Genomic DNA, 17,252 nt, shown 5'->3' on the forward strand with positions numbered 1-17,252 from the left:
CCGGCCCTGCAAAGGCTCTCGTGCCGTGGACCTTGGCTTGATTCCTTTCCGTTTCTGAGCACGATGGGAAGTGGGAACCGTGGCGGGGACACCCAGATGAGATGGTGTATCTCCTTGACAAGAGGCCCCTTCCCTTCCAGCCGTCAGGCGACCCGATGGAGAGGACGGAACGTTCGAGCAGGATAACAGGAAGGTAATGTGGGGGCAGGTCTGGGCGGGAGCAGCCTTGCCCAGAGGCAGTCTGGCTCAGGGGGGTTCCCCAGCCAAAAGCTCAGGCTCCCTCTCCCACATTCTGCTCCAGAGGGGTCCCACGAGGCCCCACGCGGCAGGGACCAGATTTCAGCGGTGGCCCCGCCCGCCGCCTCCTCCCACCCAGACTAGCACGCCTCCTGCCGCAGTCCTGCCGCACCCCTGTAACCCCGTTACGGCTCTATCACCGAGGCCATGTCTAAGCAAAGAAAGGAAAATTAGTCCAAGGGTATTCTCGAGGCATCTGGGGTGCTGGCTCGTGAACAGGTTGGGCAGGGGGTCCCAGGGAAGGGTCCGAGGGTAGAGTGAGGCTCCGGGGGCCACGCGGCTCGGCGACAAACGCAGCCATGGGGAATGCGTGGAGGCCTGGGTGCGCCTCTCTGGGGGGGTTTGGCCCCCAGAGTTTCCCGCCCTGGCTCCAGGGAGGGCGAGGGCCCCTGGCTTGTCTTTAAGGGAGGGAGCTGTGCATGGAGAGAGCCCACGCCTGGCTCACCCGTGCACCCCCAGGAGAAGCCGCTTGGGCCCCTGACCTCCCTGACCCCACTTCCTCCTCTGTAACACGGGGCAGCCCCATGCAGATGGCCTCCGCATTCACGTGGCTTTTTTTCTCCCTCAGCAGAAGACCAGCTGGCTGCTTCTCCAGGGGGATACAGACACTAGGACTAACTCTCCAGACCTAGACAGCCAGTCTTTGTCCCACAGTAGCGGGACCGATAGAGACCCTCTCCAAACAATGCAAGGGGACAACTTTTACTCACGTGAGTGGTTCTTTTGAGCAAGGAGCTGTACCTGTGGCATGAGAGGCCTCGCAGCAAGGGGGCCCCACAATCTGGGACCCATCCCCCAGAACTGAGCCTTGCTCGTTAAGAAATCTAAGGAGCAAATCAGGTAGGAGAGCGGACCCCCTTCCCGTGTGAGTTCCCCTGGACATGGTGAGCTCGCGTGTGGCCCGTGGGCACACCGGCGTGTCTCCTAGAATGCTCCAGGGCTGGAGACAGCCCACAAAGCCAGACTGGCCTCCTGGGTTCTGTTGCAAAGAACATCTCCCGGGCCATCAGGCTGGGAAGCGGGGGGCCCGTTTCCCTCCAGAGCAGCCGCAAGCATGGTCCAGGCGGGTGAGTCCAGACTGGGAGTCGATGACAGGGTACAGCCACCCGGCGCTCGGCCTGAGCAAGGCACCAGGGAGTGGGGACATCCCGTCCGCAGGGAGTGTGGGGATAAGTGACCGCTGCCCGACTCTGGGGTTCAGGAGGGCTGAATTAGGAGGGATTTTCAGATGCAGGGCAGCGCTCCACATAGAGCTCTAGAATTGTACATTGTGGGTGAGAAGCACGGCCAGCTATGGTGTGATGCCCGCAGGAGACCTGGACGCCGTGCCTGGGTCCCAGCGGGTGGTTTCCTGTGGGCACGTGTGGGGCTGAGCTGGGACGCAGAGGTGGACGGGGGTGTGAAGAGGCAGAGCACAGAGGCTGGTGTGGCCATGAGACCGGCCCCAGCTCAAATCCGGGCTCACCCCTGATGGGCCGTGGGACCCTGGGCCGTGACCGCCCCGCTGGGCCTCCGTCCCGCCTGTCCGCCTGTCCAGGCCAGTAGAGACCGGAGGAGGTGACACACGTCCGCAGCCGGCGTTCTGCCTGGCCCATGGTAGATGCTCAGCAAAAAGACTGTCATTGTCATCCTCATTCTCGTGACTCTGAACTGTAACTTGTCTTACACGTGGAAGGGGCGGCCCGGGCATTGCCGTCTGTTAAAGAAGAGCTCGAAGCAAAGCAAAGGCGCATTGTTTTGCGTATGATCTTTGCAAGCAGACATCATGGGCCCCCTCTCCCCGTGCCTCTGGCCCCCCGGGGGTGCAGCGCTCTAAATATGGGGCTCTCTGGGCCGGCACACGGGTGGATGCCACCACAGGAAGGCCACGTCAGAGCAGTCTCCCAGAGTGACTCGTCCAAGGTGGTGGCGTGCTCCTCCCAGGGCAGGTGCGGGGAGGACGCGGCGCGCTGCCCATCCCCCCACCGCCGACAGGTCACGGCGTGGACCAGCCCAGCAGCTGAGGTCCAGCCCCCGGCCCTTGTCTGCTCCCAGGCTCCCACTGCCCCGGGTGCTGCAGGACTTGACCATGGGCCTTGCTGCTCCATGTCCCCTTTGTCCTGATGGCGGTTGGTTTGGAAGGGGGTGGGATCCTGTGGCGCCAGCCCTCCAGCACCCCCGCGGCCCTCCCACGCCTGGGGTGTTGTCGTGTTACCCACGAGGCCCAGGAGCTCTCAGGAAGTGAGTGTCTGGGGACCTCAGGGGGTGGCCTTTTCTGGCTTCCCATCCTCCCCTTGCTGGGTGGTGCTAGGACCCCACCTTCGGCTGACCCCGGGATCCCCACTTATGTCCGCAGCCCACCTGCGGGGGGGGCACCCCGTGGGGAGAAGCCTGGCCACAGTGCCCCCCTCCCCGTGCCGTTGACCTGCCCTGTCGCTGGTGCGTGCTACGTTCACCCCGGTGCGCTGGCCCCTCGCCTGCGCGCGCTGGGACCAGGGCCCCCGGGCCATCCCGGGAGCCCCGTAGGTGGGAGACCCCCTGCGAGGCCCCCAGGCTGTGCGTGCTGTTTTGACTGGCCAGTCACACACCTGCAAGGTCTTGTTTTGGCTCCGTCCCCTCATCCTCATTGTTGTCTCCCCATCACTGGGGACACAGGCAGCCACAGGCGGGGGTCCCGCTGCTTGTCACCCAGGGCGTACCTGGCCGGCAGGAAGTGCCTCACCTGCGCCAGAATCCCGGCCCTAATGGGGGAGATTCCTCCACCGTAGAACCAACGTGTGTGTGTGCGTGCACGTACGCGTGGCCTTCCCCTTCACGAACGCTCGCTCGTGACGATTATGACAGTTCTGTCATTCCTCCGCTTTCTGTGGTGTTCCGATGTCGGTTCCGCTGAGCAGGAAACCCACCGTGCACCTGCTGCAACCGTGCCTTTACCTCGCCTGGTTTCCCGACGTGCATGGGCACAGCATCCGGGACCCCGGCTACTGGTCATGCCTCCGTCACGCGTCACGCGTGCCTTGCTGCGTGCCAGCCCGTTGAGAAATTGGGGTGGAATGGGCAGCGCTCCTAAACAGAGGGTTACATACCCCTTTCCTCGGGGCTCCTTCCACTCTCCCCGAGTAGCTCCCGAAGTGAGCCCACAGACACCAGTACCATTTGCAAACAACTTTCACTGAGCAGGGCGTTTGCACGCAGCCAGGCACGCCCCACCTGCATCCCCGGGACATCCATCTGTAGTGCGCCCAAGGAAGGTAGGATTGTGACACTCAACACAGTGGACGCTCAATAAATGTTTGTTGAATTGAGATGCATTAAATTCAACGGGTATTTATTGAGCACCCACTCTGTGCCAGACGCTGTGTGGGGCGCCAAGGGGGACACCAAGAAGAGACAAGAGCAGCCCCTGCCCCGGAGAAGCGTGCAGGGAGCTGAGAGAGGCAGAGACGCCCACGGGAGCGAGCACCCGCGCATCCCGCCACCGCCCGCCTGGGGCCTCCGAGGGCTGATGGGGCCGGGGGCACGTCTCATCCCATTCATGACCCCATCAGCACATCTCACCCGGGGCTGAACTCATCATCCAGTCATTCATCCATCTCTCCACCAGACGTTGGTTGAGCACCTACTATGTGCTGGGCACGGTGCTAGGCAGCGGAGAGGCGGAGGCGAGTGTGGCCCAGCCCCCATTCCCCAGAGGAGGAGCAGATGACTGAGCAGCAACGACAAGCCACCCTGTGACACCCTTCTTTCTGGCCCGCTGCCACCTACTCCGAAGAGGGTCTCACTGAAATACACGTGCTATTATAGATGACCAAGACTCTCCTTTGTCCTACACCTCGGGCCTTATAGGGACTCTGTGCATAATGTGCTGTTTCCAACGGGCCCGATTTCTGCAAAGGGAAGGGTGATGTTGAGTTTTTGTTATGCGAAGAGGGTCTTGAGCTTTATAGGGTGAGACTCACCGTCCCCAGAAGAACATGAGGTGACGTAGGCCCCCTCCCCCATAAGACAAAGGCCCAGCTGGCTGGGGACCCCGCCTAGAGGACTCAGTGACCCCTAGAAAGAGCCCAGGGTTTCTGAGGACACAGGCCCTTCCTAAGGCCCCAGCACAGAGAAGAATGGGGGAGGGGGCCGGGTGGGAAGAGCTCTGCATTGGAAACTGAGGCAGCACAGATGGTGGTCCCAGGGCTTTGGCTTTCATGTCACCGTCTGTGTGTCCCTCCCTGTGGAGTCTTGTGTTTGATGGGACATGCTTGTCTTTACCTGCTGCCCACCATGGCTGGGGGCCTGGCCTGGGGCCAGGCTCAGGATCGCGGCCCAGGCTCCCTCCCAGCGCTCGCGGGGCGTGAGGCTTGGTCAGAAAGGGCCCGTCCCCTGTCATTCCTCTGGAGTGGTGCCAGAATCTTTCCTGCATTTCCTGCTCCACGAGTCACCGTCATTTGCTGTGTGCTGATCTCTGAGAATACCCGGTGGGCAGCCACGCGCCTGGCTTAGGTCTGCCCCGCGGCCCCGAGGGCTCGACTCCACCAACATCAGGCCTGAAGAAGTACGTCAGTCCCTCTCCTCGTTCACGACAGGCAGGACAAGGCCCAAACCTCACCAGATGCTTCCTGAGCACCTTCTGTGTTACCGCACTGTTGCGGGTGCTGAGGGTCAAGCAGAGGATGACATCCCCTGCCCCGAGGGGCCGGCGTGCTAGTGGGGTGGGGGCTGAGACCAGAACAGAGTTAGGAAGTATGCATCGGCGCCCTGCAGGTAAGGAGGCCAGGAGGTGCTGGGGCAGTTTTCAGTACAGTCGGGGGAGGAAGACTATCTCAGCAAAAGACTCGACGGGAGTATAGGCTCGAACAGTGAGGATGATCGGGGGCAGCCTGGTAGGTTTGCAGGACGGCGAGGGGGCCTGCGTGGTAGGGGTGAAGGCGGCGACACGCAGGGTCCTGGAGGACTGGGTCACCTGGGGAGGACTCCAGCCTGGCGTCCAAATGGCGACGTGGTCCCGGAGGGATCCCAGCAGAGCCCGACCTCGTCTGATACAGGTTTTCGACAGGCCTGAGTGGGGGCAAGAAAGACCATAGGAGGCAAGTGCCATCATCCAGGTTGGGGGACAGTGTGCTGGGAGGTTGTCCTAGAGGGGTTGTCCTAGGGGCATGTCCGGGGGGGACGGTTCCTATGGGGAAGGTGTCCTGGGGCAGCTGTGCTGGGGGAGGTATCTTAAAGGGGTGTCCCGGGGGGTGTCCTCGGGGAGAGTGTCCTATGAGGAGGGTGTCCTGAGGGGTTGCCCTGGAGGGGCATCCTCGGGGGCTGCTAGGGGGAGGTGTCCCTGAGAGATGTTCTAAGCAGCACAAACACCATGTCCAAGCATATGCCAAGGCAAGAAGCAGGGCAGCCATTCGGGCAACAGGAAGCCAGTGGGTTGGCAGAAGAGGGACTAGCCAGGACCCAGCTGGTCTGTGTATGATGCTAGGAAGCTGTTCTGTCTGTTAGGGAACGGGTCAGTGGGGTAGGGCTGTGAGCAGGCAGATGAGGCAGTCTGTTCTGCATATTTAAAAACAAGGATGGGCAGCTTCACAGAGGATAGACTGGAGGCTGCTGGGCCAAGCACAGGGGATTAGGGTGTCCACATAAGCGGCGGGGAGGCCCCTTGAGTGGTCTGAATGGCAGGACCATGTGTGAGCAGTTAGGGTTGCGTGGCGGGGACAGAATCAGGAATGACATGGAGATAGTTCTGGCTCAGGTAGATGGAGGCACCTTTATTCAGAGATAAGGAAGGAACGGGGTGGTTCTCCACGTGGAGTCGGGAACCTGGACATCCAGGCCTGGAGCTGGATGGATGGGCGGGGAGCAGAGTCCCTGCAGGTCCTCAGCTCCCAGATGCGAGTGGGTAACCTGAGACCTGGGACTCTCTGCCTGATAAACATGTTCCTGAGCTTGCATGACTTTCTCCAAAGCGTGTGAGGCCCAAAGAAGGTGTGATTCTCTGGGTCCTTCCCCAGCTCTCTCTGGGTCCTCCTCCTCCCATTTCCTGTCTCTGCCAAATGCCGCAGGAGAGGGGAGAGAAAGAGTGAGCAGGTGGGCGAGCAGGTGGGCGAGGTGCTGTGTTGTACTGGGGCAGGAGGGGACCCAGAGGAGCCGCCAGGGTTGGAGAGAGCCAGGGCTAGGGGACTGGGCCAGGGTTGGGTGGGCGGGGGGGGGGCACCCTGGCATTCAGCAGGTGGTTAGGTCCCCTGGTGCAGGGACCGATGGGGAGGGCATGGCCTTTCTGCGAGGTCTTTCTGCGAGGCCGTGGCCTCCCGCTGGATGGACAGACTGCTCTCTGCCCTTGCTCCTGGCCAGTCCCCAGAGAGAGCAGTGGGCACTCCAGATATCAGGGAGGGGGCCCTGGCCCAGAAAACACTGTTGGCCCCTCATTGGAGAGACCACTCCCAGCTGTGAGAGTGGGGCACCCTTGGGCAAAGCCTACCACCATCTGGTGGGGGAATTTTAGCAAAATTCCCTGTGCCCCTGTTTCCAGCAGGCTTGCCCCTTGGGACTGGACAGGGTGTGGCCTCTGATTTGTGGGCAGGGGCGCAAGCTAAGGCGATGCAATGTTCGTAGAAAGGAGCCAATGTTTCAGGGCCCCCTGTGCTCCCCTCCAAATCTGCCTTCTTGAGACACCCCCACCCAGCTGGAAGCTCTCTTCCCTTCCTCAGCCCAGGCCCGGGGGCTCCTCATAACCCTCTGTGTCCTTTCTCCTCTGTGGACTCTTAGCCTCTGGGGAGCAGGGTCCCAGGAGGATGCCCCCGTGCCTCCCTCACCTGCATGTGGCCGCTTCTCGGTGAGTGCTCCCCAGAGCACTGGGTGGAGCTGGGCCTTCCTGGAGCAGCACCGTCCTCCCTTCGTGGGACGCGGCATTGCTCCTGGTGGGGTGGAGGGGATGTCAGTGACCGCTGCTGACACAGGTAGCAACGGTGTCCACGAGATCACAGGATGGGCCAGCAGAGAGAGCGCCCGATCTGGGTGCTGGTCCACCAGCACTTGAATCCCAGCTTGTCACTTGCTGTGTGACTTTGGGCATAAGAGCAAAGTTGTCTGTGTTTAAAATGGCCTCATGTGTAAAAATGGGCACGATCCAGGCCTCCTGGCAGGAAGCATCTGGGCTTTGGGGCTCACATGTGAGCACTCCGGCAACCCGTCTCCTGAGCCTTGGGGGATAGCACGGCAGAGCTTGCTCAAGTCCACAGGCCTGGTTGCGGTGAGCCCGTCTTGCTTACTTCTGGAAGCCTGGAGCTTGGGTCATCCTAGGGCCTCCTGCTCACAGGCACTCAGAGCTGAAGGCAGTTCCAGCCTCCTCCTGGACCCAAACCCCTGCAGGGCCATGCGGCTGCCAAGTTCCTTATCCGGGCATTGGTGGAAGATGCGCCCAAGGAAGTGCCTTGCTGAGCAGTTGTGCACAGAGCATCCCTGGAGGTGGTGACGAGCTGCTTGTCTCCCCAGAGGCATCTGGGCCTCTCCTTCCATGTCCAGCAGATCCCCTAAACTCTGACCAGCCAGCCCAGAATAGCTACAGACCCAAGGAGACAGTGCTCAGAATGCCGACCACAAGGCTACCACAGGTGGGCTTCTGAGAGGAGGCGGCAGGGGAGCCTGTCTGCGCTGAGCACGGACGTGAGGATGGCTGGTGTCCAGCCCTTACAGGACTGATGGGACTCGCAATGGGCCAGCTGCTGCCTCGTCCCAGGTCCAGCAGACCTGCCTTCTCACCGTGCACACAGGCAGCGCACACTCTCACGGCCACCTGATGCCATCCGACATGCAGGTGCCCAGAACACGCCCACACCTGCAACCCGCACGGGGGCAGAGATGCTGGCGCAGATGGGTCCACCGGTGGCCGAAGCCAGAAGTCCTAGCTCTCGTCTTATCCTCTTCGTGAGCAGACGTTGACCTTGTAGGGGCCATTATTCTCATGGGGCCTCAGCTTCCTTACCTGTAAAAGGAGGTCCTGTGTCATGCAGAGGCCTACGAGGGTCAGGTAAAGTCTCTACACGTGCAAAGGGACTTAAGCCAGTGGCTTTCAAACCTAGCTGCATGGGGGGGTGGGGGGGGTCACTGGGACCTTTAAAGTCTACTGATGGCTCATCCCAGCCCCAGAGAGGCCAAGTGTGATGGGTCTACATGGCACCTGGGGGTGGCGGGGGGGGGGGCAGATAATGGAGCCTCCTCTCTCCCTGCTCATCCCCACTAAGTATAACCCCACCCCACCCCCGAAACAATAGAGCAGACACATCGCAGAAATCTCAAGGGTGGAAAGAGGAAGGTGGGCTGGCTAAGGACCCCAGGACCTGAGGAAAAACACAGGAGCCATGTCTCCCACCTCCCATGCAGTGGCACCAGGCGGCCAGGTTGGCATCTTCCTCCCCAAGCCTCACCGGCAGATATGAAGCAGGAGGCCTACTGGCATGGGCAGCCTGGAGGGTGGGCCTGGGAGACCCTCTCCACCGCAGCCGGTGTCTCCCACCCCCACCTCGGGGCACAGAGCAACCGGGGAAGCACGGACGAGGTTCCCGGACGAGGATGTTTAGGGCAGCCACCCGAACGATGCTTCAGCAAACAAATACCCGAAAATAAAGAAAGGAAATTTCAGCAAAGAAATAGACATTATCCGCCCCTCCCAAAAAAAGAGAATCAAATGGAAACTGTCGAACTGAAAGATAAAATAACCCAAATTAAAAAGTCACCGGATGGATTCAGAAACAACGTAGCAGAATACGGCAGAGCGTTCAGCCATCTCGTACCTGGAGCAGCAGAAATGATCCGGTCTGAGCGACAGACGGAAAACAGCAGGGAAAAGATGAACGGGGCCCCAGAGGTCTGTGGGGCAACATCTGTCGCGGTGGAGTCCTGGAAGGGGAGAAGAGAGTGGGCTGGAAAAAGCATTCAAAGATATGGCTAAACACTTCCCCAAAAGGTGACCAAAGACCTAAACCTACAGGTTCAGGAAACTGCGAGAACCCCAAACAGGACAAGTCCAAAGGCGTTCACGCCAAAACCAATTACGATGATACTGAACCGCTAAAATCTGAAGACAGAGGATGGCAGGTCTTGAGAGCATCCACAACAGAAGACAGACTCCCTGGAGGACAAGGCTGACTGGGGACAGCAGGTTTCCCTGTGGAAACCACGGGGCCAGCGGAAAGGGGGTGCTTCCCGTGTGCCGAAGGAAGGTTGCCATCAACACGAGTTCTGCACCGGGGCAGCCCATCCTGCGGGGAAAGGGGGTGCTTCCCGTGTGCCGAAGGAAGGTTGCCATCAACACGAGTTCTGCACCGGGGCAGCCCGTCCTGCGGGAAGGAATGGGAAATGAAGGAGTTCTCAACACTAAGCATTTTTCACGAGTAGAGGTTGTTTAAAGACTCGCGGGCAGCAGGTGTCCAAGCAGAGAGGAGGACATTGTAAGAGAAGCCTCGGGGCTTCGGAACGGAGAGGACATCGAAGAGGTAAAAATGGGGCAAATATCATCGACTCTTCTCCTCTCCACGAGGTTATGAAATCCTGTCTGATGTTTGAAGCAGAATTTGTGACATTATGTGATGTGGGCGCTCAAGGTACGTAGAAGAGACACCCAGGACAACTGTCGCTGGAAAGTCAGGAGAACAGAGTGACCTCCGTGGGGTAGGGTCTGTGTGCTTCATGCGAAGCAGTCAGACGTGGAGCCCGCAGGTGGCAGCCTGAGCACGGGGCCCTGTGACAGCCATCTGGGTGACAGCGTGCCTCCAGGCGCAGGACAGAGGTGAGGGTGCTGTTTTCGAGGCCCCAAACCTTCGTGTCCATCAGAATGTCCATCAGGACAGCTTGTCTATCACAGCTCATGGGACCCCAGCCCCGGAATCCAATGCAGCAGGTCGGGGGCGGGCCCTGAGAATTTGCCTCTTCTCTAACCGGTTCCCAATGAGCCTGATGCCGCTAGTTGGGGACCCCACTTTGAGAGCCACTGCTCCAGCATCTTTGTTCGATCAGGAGCTCCTGTGTCTCAGTGGAGGGTCCCTCAGGTCCTCAACCGCACAGCCTCACATCTCAGAGTGTGCCTGGCTCTGTGTGTGTAAATTAGGAGGGACCCCGGGACTGTGAATCGGGGGGCCTTGTCTGGCAGCCCGGGGCTGGGTGACCTTGGGCAGACCCCCCGACTCGGGGCCTCGATTCCCCCTCTATAGAATGGGAGGCTTCAGAGAGGCTGGGAGGAACAGGGATGGCACAGTGGGTCTGGCCCCTCGCCCCGCTTCTGTGTCCAGCTCCCCTGCCTCCTTCTTTCATAGGTCAGAGTTTACATAAACTCTCGTGTGGCAAGAGGGTGCCTTTGTTAAAAGAAGTTTGAGAACCCTGACCTTGACGTGGCAAAAGGCCCTTTCTGACTCCCATCCAGGACCTTCCCGACAGGCCACATGGGGGCAGACATGTGCCCAGAATAGGTTTCCCGGGTCCACACGTGAGCCATGCAGAATGTCGTCTCCGTCCCCAGGGTTCGTGAGGACCCCCTGAGATGAAAGGCATCTGGATGAGCCTCTGTGGCTCAGAAGCGAGGCCCTCCTGGAAGGGGTGGGTGGGCAGTTCTGTGCGTGGCACCCACCTCACCTCTGGAGGTTTGGTGCTCGGTCGCATGGACGCGCACAGCCTTGTGAACACCAGGAGGGGTGATCCGCCACCCGCTGCGCCCTGACAGGCAGCCCGCTGCCTCCTGCGGTGGGTGCCAGCGTTTGGTGCTATGTGTTGTTGTCCGAGCTGCTGGGGGCCAGCCCGAGTGCTGGGAGCAAGGAGCCCTGGAGCTCCCTCCAGGGGAGGGGGCGTCCTGCCCCTCCGGGGGACTAGGCTCTGCCGCGTGTCCTCCCCCTGAGCCAGGAGGCCGTAGCAGAGAGCCTCTGCGCCACTCTCTCCAGACCTGTTGCTGAGGTTAACCGGGAGACCTCAAAGCCCACGGCACGTGCAGGGCAGCCAGGGACGTGAGCGGTAGAGCTGGATCAGCTGCGGGATTCCCATGGTCTCAGACCAGACTTTTTTGTTTCAAGAGAAGCCAGAAATTAGGATCTTGATGTGAGATCCCCCAATGGCAAGTAGCTCAAGATCATTTTAAAAAATAAAAAATAGTTCCTATGCCACCTTTGGTTGGTGGCAGGCCCCCGTGTGCCGCCCCTGGCACAAGATGGCACAGCCCTACCCCCCCCCATGGGGATTCCTTCCTGCCCCTGTCCCCAGCTCTCCGGGTCTGCCGAGTGAGGAGCTCGGCCTGGGTGACAGGTGATGCTGAGACCTGGGGCTGCTGGAGAGCACAGGTGCCCAAGAGGGTGCCACGGTGTTCCCGGTGTCCTAGGCGGGCTCAGGGGCATCACGCCCTTGCCGACTTCTTCCTCAGCCAGCACCCTGGGGATGGAGGTCATGACGGAGGCAGGGCGTGATCCTCGGGGGCCCTTCTGGGTCTCACGAGTTCAGCCCCTCCGGCCGGGGCCCGGCCTCTGTGCGTGCGTGACAGAGCTGTGATGTGTCTGTTTCAGGATTCCCCTATTCCAAATCTGACCCTCTCCCAGGACACGGAAAGAATGGCTTGGACCACCGGGTAGGTACTCGACCCCTCCCTGGCTCGCGGTATACTAACCATCACCCGCCGGGAGCCTGAGCGTGGTGCCTACAGCTTCTTGAGCACACGGCCGGAAGGAGGGGCGCGGGGACCCTGCTCGCCCACCGCCTCTGCCTGCAGGCCCCTCCGCCCCTGCCCCAGGGGCTGTGCCGGTGCTTTTGCAGACCAGGGCCAGACCAGAACCGGGACCCCCTCCCTTCCTCCTGTCTAACCCCAGCCCCAGCTCCCATGGAGACCTCAGTGTGGTGGGGAGCAGGAGACAGGGCCCATGCAGAGTATTCCGACCCCCTGAGGCCCCTTCTGACCCACATCCTTCTCCTGTGACCTGGAGCCTAATAAGGGGCTTAAAGGATTAGCTACTTGGTGAGCAACGTGAACCACGGATCCACTTCCTTCCTGGGGTACATCGGCCCCTCCCTGCCACTGCCCTCACGACTGTCACCACGAACGGTGCCGTTAACATCTATGGCTATTACTGTCACCCCTAGTGCTGCCACTTGCCCAGTAATTATTCCTGGATCCCACACTCCGTAGCTGGCTTTCTCTGGCTGCTCCCAGCTAAAGGCTGGTTGGACTTCCCCATCCTGACTTCCCAATCCGGGGCCATTGGAATTTGAACCCAGAGAGTTTGGCGCCTGACTTGTCCCCACGGAGGGGCTGGGCGACTTTCTGTCGCTGTTCCCACAGCTTCACTAGTCCCCAGTGAGGACTCCCGGGGTGGGGCGGGCGTGATGGCACCAGAGCCCCCCACCCCACAGCCCCAGGACACCCCCTCTCAGGCAGCCTCTCTGCTGTCTGAAACCGGGGCGTGTCGTTCCACTGGAGAAGGTGCTCAGAGGTTGAACCCCCCGTGTGTTGCACGGCAGGGGTCTCGGCAGTAAGTGTGTAATGCCCGGGACAGCCTTCTGCGGCCCCCCAGGGCACACCTCGCATCCGGGGGCCCGGCCGCAGGGACCCGTCTAAGAACAGGGATGAGGCAGGCGTTTTCTTGGCCTTGTTCATCTTCCTCGGGCCCTGTCCGACCTGCTGTTGTGTCCGTCCGGGGCCCAAGCACCTCCGCATGGTTTGACTCTAGTGAAGCCCCCTTCCCACTAATCGCACTTCCAATTCTGGAATGGTCCGAGTCAGGGCACACATGCCGCATGCTTCTCTCGATTTTCTTCTAAGGATTTCTGCGCCCTTCATCTTCAGTGGACAGCGGGCAGGCACGGGACGGGGGGCAGGAGGATGTCCACGGGACCCCCACAGCACCAGGAATTGTCAATCCTTGGGCTCAGAGTTAAGGGTCCTGGGGGGGGGGAAACCGTCCAGAATGTTCTCTGCATACCTGGAACAGCTGTTCTGGGACTCAGGGGCCCCTGAGGGCGGCAGTGTTCCACCCCTCGAGCCAAGTCCTGGGACTGTCCCTCAATATGTGGAAGACAAGGGAGGAATGCTCAGCATTTCTAGCCTTGCTTCATTGGTGCCTGGGCCACGCATCCTCTGGGGAGATGCCCTCCTTGGTTCATGCTGGAATGACTTGGATCGATGCCCCCAGCACCTGCAGAGAAGACCACGGCCTCACACGCCCCACCCCCGAAAGAGCTGGGAACAGCTGATCCAGACATTTCATCCTGGACTCCGCCTTTACTCCTTCTCCCACAACAAGTGAGAGCAGAAGCTAGAGCTGTACAGTCGAGAGCTGAGCCTCTGTGAATGTTTTTCCTGCGGGCCTCAAGGCGGGGGAGGCCTGTGCTTCCTGCAGATGCTGGGGGGTTGGCAAAGGGGGCTGCATCCTCATGGGAAGATCTTCAGCTTTTCACGTTGCTTATGTGGGAGATTGGTGACTAGCACTGGAGACTTTGCTTTGGGGTTCTTTTTCCCTGCGAAGGTTCTTTCCCCCTGCGAAGGTTCTTTCCCGTTTTTTTCAGACTTTCTAAGACTTTTATGTAATTTTATGCCTATTTCTCAGTGGGGAGACCAGATAATTGAGCTTTTGAATGACCAGCCTTTTATGGTACGACCATGCTCAGCACGTGGACGTGGTCACCCACTACTCTCCGTGGCCTACAGTGCTCACAAGCCACTTGTGAGATTGTTTTTCGTGTGTCTCCACTTCCAGAAAGGATTCTAGGTGGCCCGAAGTAAAAACACAGGTGTGCTGGGACCGGAAACCCACAAAGCCCAAATCACAAAGGAGCAGAAGAGGAAGCTCTAAAAGAAATCATATATCAGAATTATATCAGAAATAAGAGAATGTTGTATGAGCCAAACCGCTGAAGCTTAGCTCTGAGCTTCCTGGTAGCTAAGGCAAAGGGGCAGACATGACCCACTATGTAGTTCTCGTCTGATGGAAGGAAGATCAGTTCATCAGGGGAGAGAGCTTTCTAGTTCTTGCTTTGAGAGGGATTTGTCACAAGGGGCCACCACCCTGAGTCCCAGAGTTCGTTAAAATGTCCTTCTAACCAGCCTGCCACAGAGCCTACTCCTGGTAGATGCTCTCCTCTTATGGAATAAATAGGGGGGTAACCTCCTGTCACAGGCATTCCTGTGAATGAGGCAGCGTGGCTCCCAACGTGTGCCGCCTGGTCTATTAGTAAGAGAACGACCACTGGCCACCAACAGAAAAACCCTGATGGCAAATATGGACAGACTGAATTCTCCTGCTGGAAGACAGAGGCTGCCAGATTATAGCAACAGCCACTAGTTTGTGATGACACACACCATCCAGCAGGTGTAGCATTCACACATGGAACTGCGCCAAGCAGCACGGCCTGATAAGATACAAGATGGGAGGCAATTTGAATGTGGCATTTGGAATCAGACATGTGGATCTAGTGGACAAAAAATAATAAAAGACGTATGGAGCAATTAATAGTGCAAATAGTAAACCATCTACTAGGTACATGAGAAAAATCTGTATCTTTTGAATCAGGTTTTCACATGCCCATAAAGCATTTGCAAAAATGCCTACGTACAAGGAAAACCTTAATAAAGAAGTCTGATATTTTCCAACGGTAACTCTGGAAAGAACACGTGCCGCACTGAGCCCCGAGTTCAAATCCCAGCTCTGCCACCAGCCACCTGTATGTCTTCGGGCACGTCACTTACATTTCCTGAGTCTCTACTTCCTGTCTTTAAAAAAGTTATCCTTACCTCTTGAGATCATTGTGAGGACCAATAACAGTCAAAACATGTGAAATCTTCTTGTAAGCTCTATAGAGTGGTTCCCCCAAGAGTAATTGTTATAAAAGCAAGTTCCTACCCCTTCTTCCTTCCACAGTGGTGGCTACTAAGTGGCGTATTCCAAAACAAGTCTTAGCAAAACAATAACAATGGGCCGTGAACGGCCACAGTTTCACCCCTACTACTAACAATTCCAGTGTCGTTTTTGAGAAGCAAAAGACATGGATTACAATGTTTACAGTTCTGTGTATTTGCTGTATGATCTTGGGCTCATTCCTTAACCTCTCTGAGCCTCGTCCATAAAACCATGACGATGATGCCCACCTCCTAGGCTCACAGCAAATATTGCAGAATGTGTCTGTAGGGTAGCTGACACCTAGTAAACTCCAAACCGATGGGAGAGGTAAATAATCTGTTGCTTTACAATTCTCCAGTGCCTCCGTTGAGAACTGCAAGGGAATCGGCCAGGGTTGGGCCTGTGGGGCTCCCCTGGCCACCCCACCTGTTAAGGAGTGACCCCAAGGCTCCCTCGCACCAGAGAGGTCTTGAAGATCTCAGGCACTTAGAGGACCAAGGCGGGGCTGGGCTGTTCTTCCCCTGCTCTGGACTGATCTGGTGCCCCCCTCTCCATTCCGAAGATGCCCTACCCTCTCTCCTGGGAGTCTCTGTCTGGCCTCAGAGACTGGCAGACCAGAGGAGGCTGGTTTTGCAGCTAGGAAAGGCGTCTCTAATGGCCCGAGGTGGCGGTGGTGGCCTGAGATTGAGTGGCCTGTGATGCAGGGCAGTGGGCGCTAGGGGGAGGCATGTCTCTTCCACATCACCGACCGGCCCGGTGGGAGAAGGCGAGTAGAGGGCAGGTTTGCCTTTGCCTTAAGCAGGAAGAGATTTCCAGACCAGACAGGTGCGCCTGGGGATGCTTCTCAGCGTCCTGAGAAAATGTCTCAAAAATTGTCCTTGCAAACCCCTAAGGAGCATTATTCTGTGACGGTCATGACGGTGGGGGTGAGGGCACCTGGCTCAGGGTCCCAGGGCTGAGACTAGGTGAGGTGAGTGGGGCACTTGCCAAAAGGCTCCACAATCAAAGTAAATAATGTTCTAATGCAATGTTTTTTTAAAGCCCAAGTCAATGCAAGAAAATTCGTGATGAACAAAACACCAAATATTTAAATAGAGACTGGCTCCAGCCCTCCACTTACGTACTTGCCCAACTCACCACCCTTGTCTCCCCTGTTTGGGATGAAGGACTTTGGCTCGGGGCTCTCTGGCTCGTCCCTTGCCCACACACTCTCTGGAACTACACCTGTTCCGTGCATGTCGCCCCTCTACCGCAATAAGTAGTGCTGACCGTGCTTTCCCTGTCGCCCGAGCAGGGCAAGGCGCGACTCTCCCCTGGGACTGCAGGCCTCCCTTGAAACCCCTGCACGGGATCCCAGAAATGCCAGCCCAGAGCGCCGAGCCTGTGTCAGAGCAGGTGCTGGGCCTGCAGGAACCGTGTTCTTCCAGCGGCTCTGTGGACCACGGGCCGTGGCAGAGCTTGACTCGTGGTGTACATGCCAGGCGCAGGAGTGGGGGGTAGAGACACGGGGGCTCGGTGCCTGCTTTTGGGGCCCAGACCCTCCTGAGCGTTGTGTGGGGTGATTTTTTTCAGGCGGGCAGAAGGGAAGAGAATTCCCGGCATGGGTGGTGGAGATGCACGGAGTCTGCTGATGACTGCCGTGGGAGTCGTCAAGGAGGGAGGGCAGGCACCCGACGGTGGCCCCTGTTCCCTCGAGTGTCCCCACCTGAGGGTCAACCTCTGTTGCGGCCGCTTAGGCACGCGGGGCTCTGTCCAGGGGCTGTACGAACCAGCTCTCCTGGGCGCCTGGGGCCCATGGGGTCTGGAGGGGACCAGTGGTCCCCGCGGGCTGGCCTCTGCACCGGGCTGGGCTGTACCCCTAGGGGGCCGCGGGGCACAGGGAGCAGGCATGCAGGAGCGGCTCGAAAGGCGGGCAGGAGAGCTGGGCCAGGCAGCGTCCGCACCAGCCTGGAAGGCAGGGGGGAGGCACGCGAGCAAACCCGCCAAGTGTGTCCCAGCACGGCCCTTCCAGAGCCGAGGTGCCAGGGACTCTGGGGAGCCCACCTTCCTCCCCTCACCGCCCCCCCCCCGCCGGAGCCGGGCAAAACCAAGGCGCGACCACCCACCCCTGCAACCTGCCGCCTGCCGCCCTCTCTC

General features: G+C 59.1%; 1 protein-coding gene across 27 annotated transcripts in view; it reads left to right on the top strand.

The window, feature by feature from the left end:
• Positions 1-17,252, top strand: part of ABLIM2 (actin binding LIM protein family member 2) — a 141,457-nt gene that overhangs the window by 111,459 nt on the left and 12,746 nt on the right. For 11 of the 27 annotated variants that reach the window (XR_012377828.1, XR_012377830.1, XM_073891366.1 and 8 more), the window contains 2 exons: positions 141-193; positions 866-1,007. Coding sequence is in view for 19 of the 27 variants with exons in the window: in XM_073891366.1 (XP_073747467.1) it covers positions 141-193; positions 866-1,007 (195 nt within the window). In the remaining 8 variants the exon portion in view is untranslated. Of the gene's footprint in view, positions 1-140; positions 194-865; positions 1,025-11,792; positions 11,855-13,412; positions 17,238-17,252 lie in introns of those variants that run through there. The other 16 variants (XM_073891367.1, XM_073891372.1, XM_073891375.1 and 13 more) reach the window with 5 other exon arrangements.

Source organism: Callorhinus ursinus, unplaced genomic scaffold, assembly GCF_003265705.2.
Source record: "Callorhinus ursinus isolate GAN/ISIS: 27379988/994484 unplaced genomic scaffold, GSC_fseal_2.0 scaffold4, whole genome shotgun sequence".
Lineage (NCBI taxonomy): Eukaryota > Metazoa > Chordata > Mammalia > Carnivora > Otariidae > Callorhinus > Callorhinus ursinus.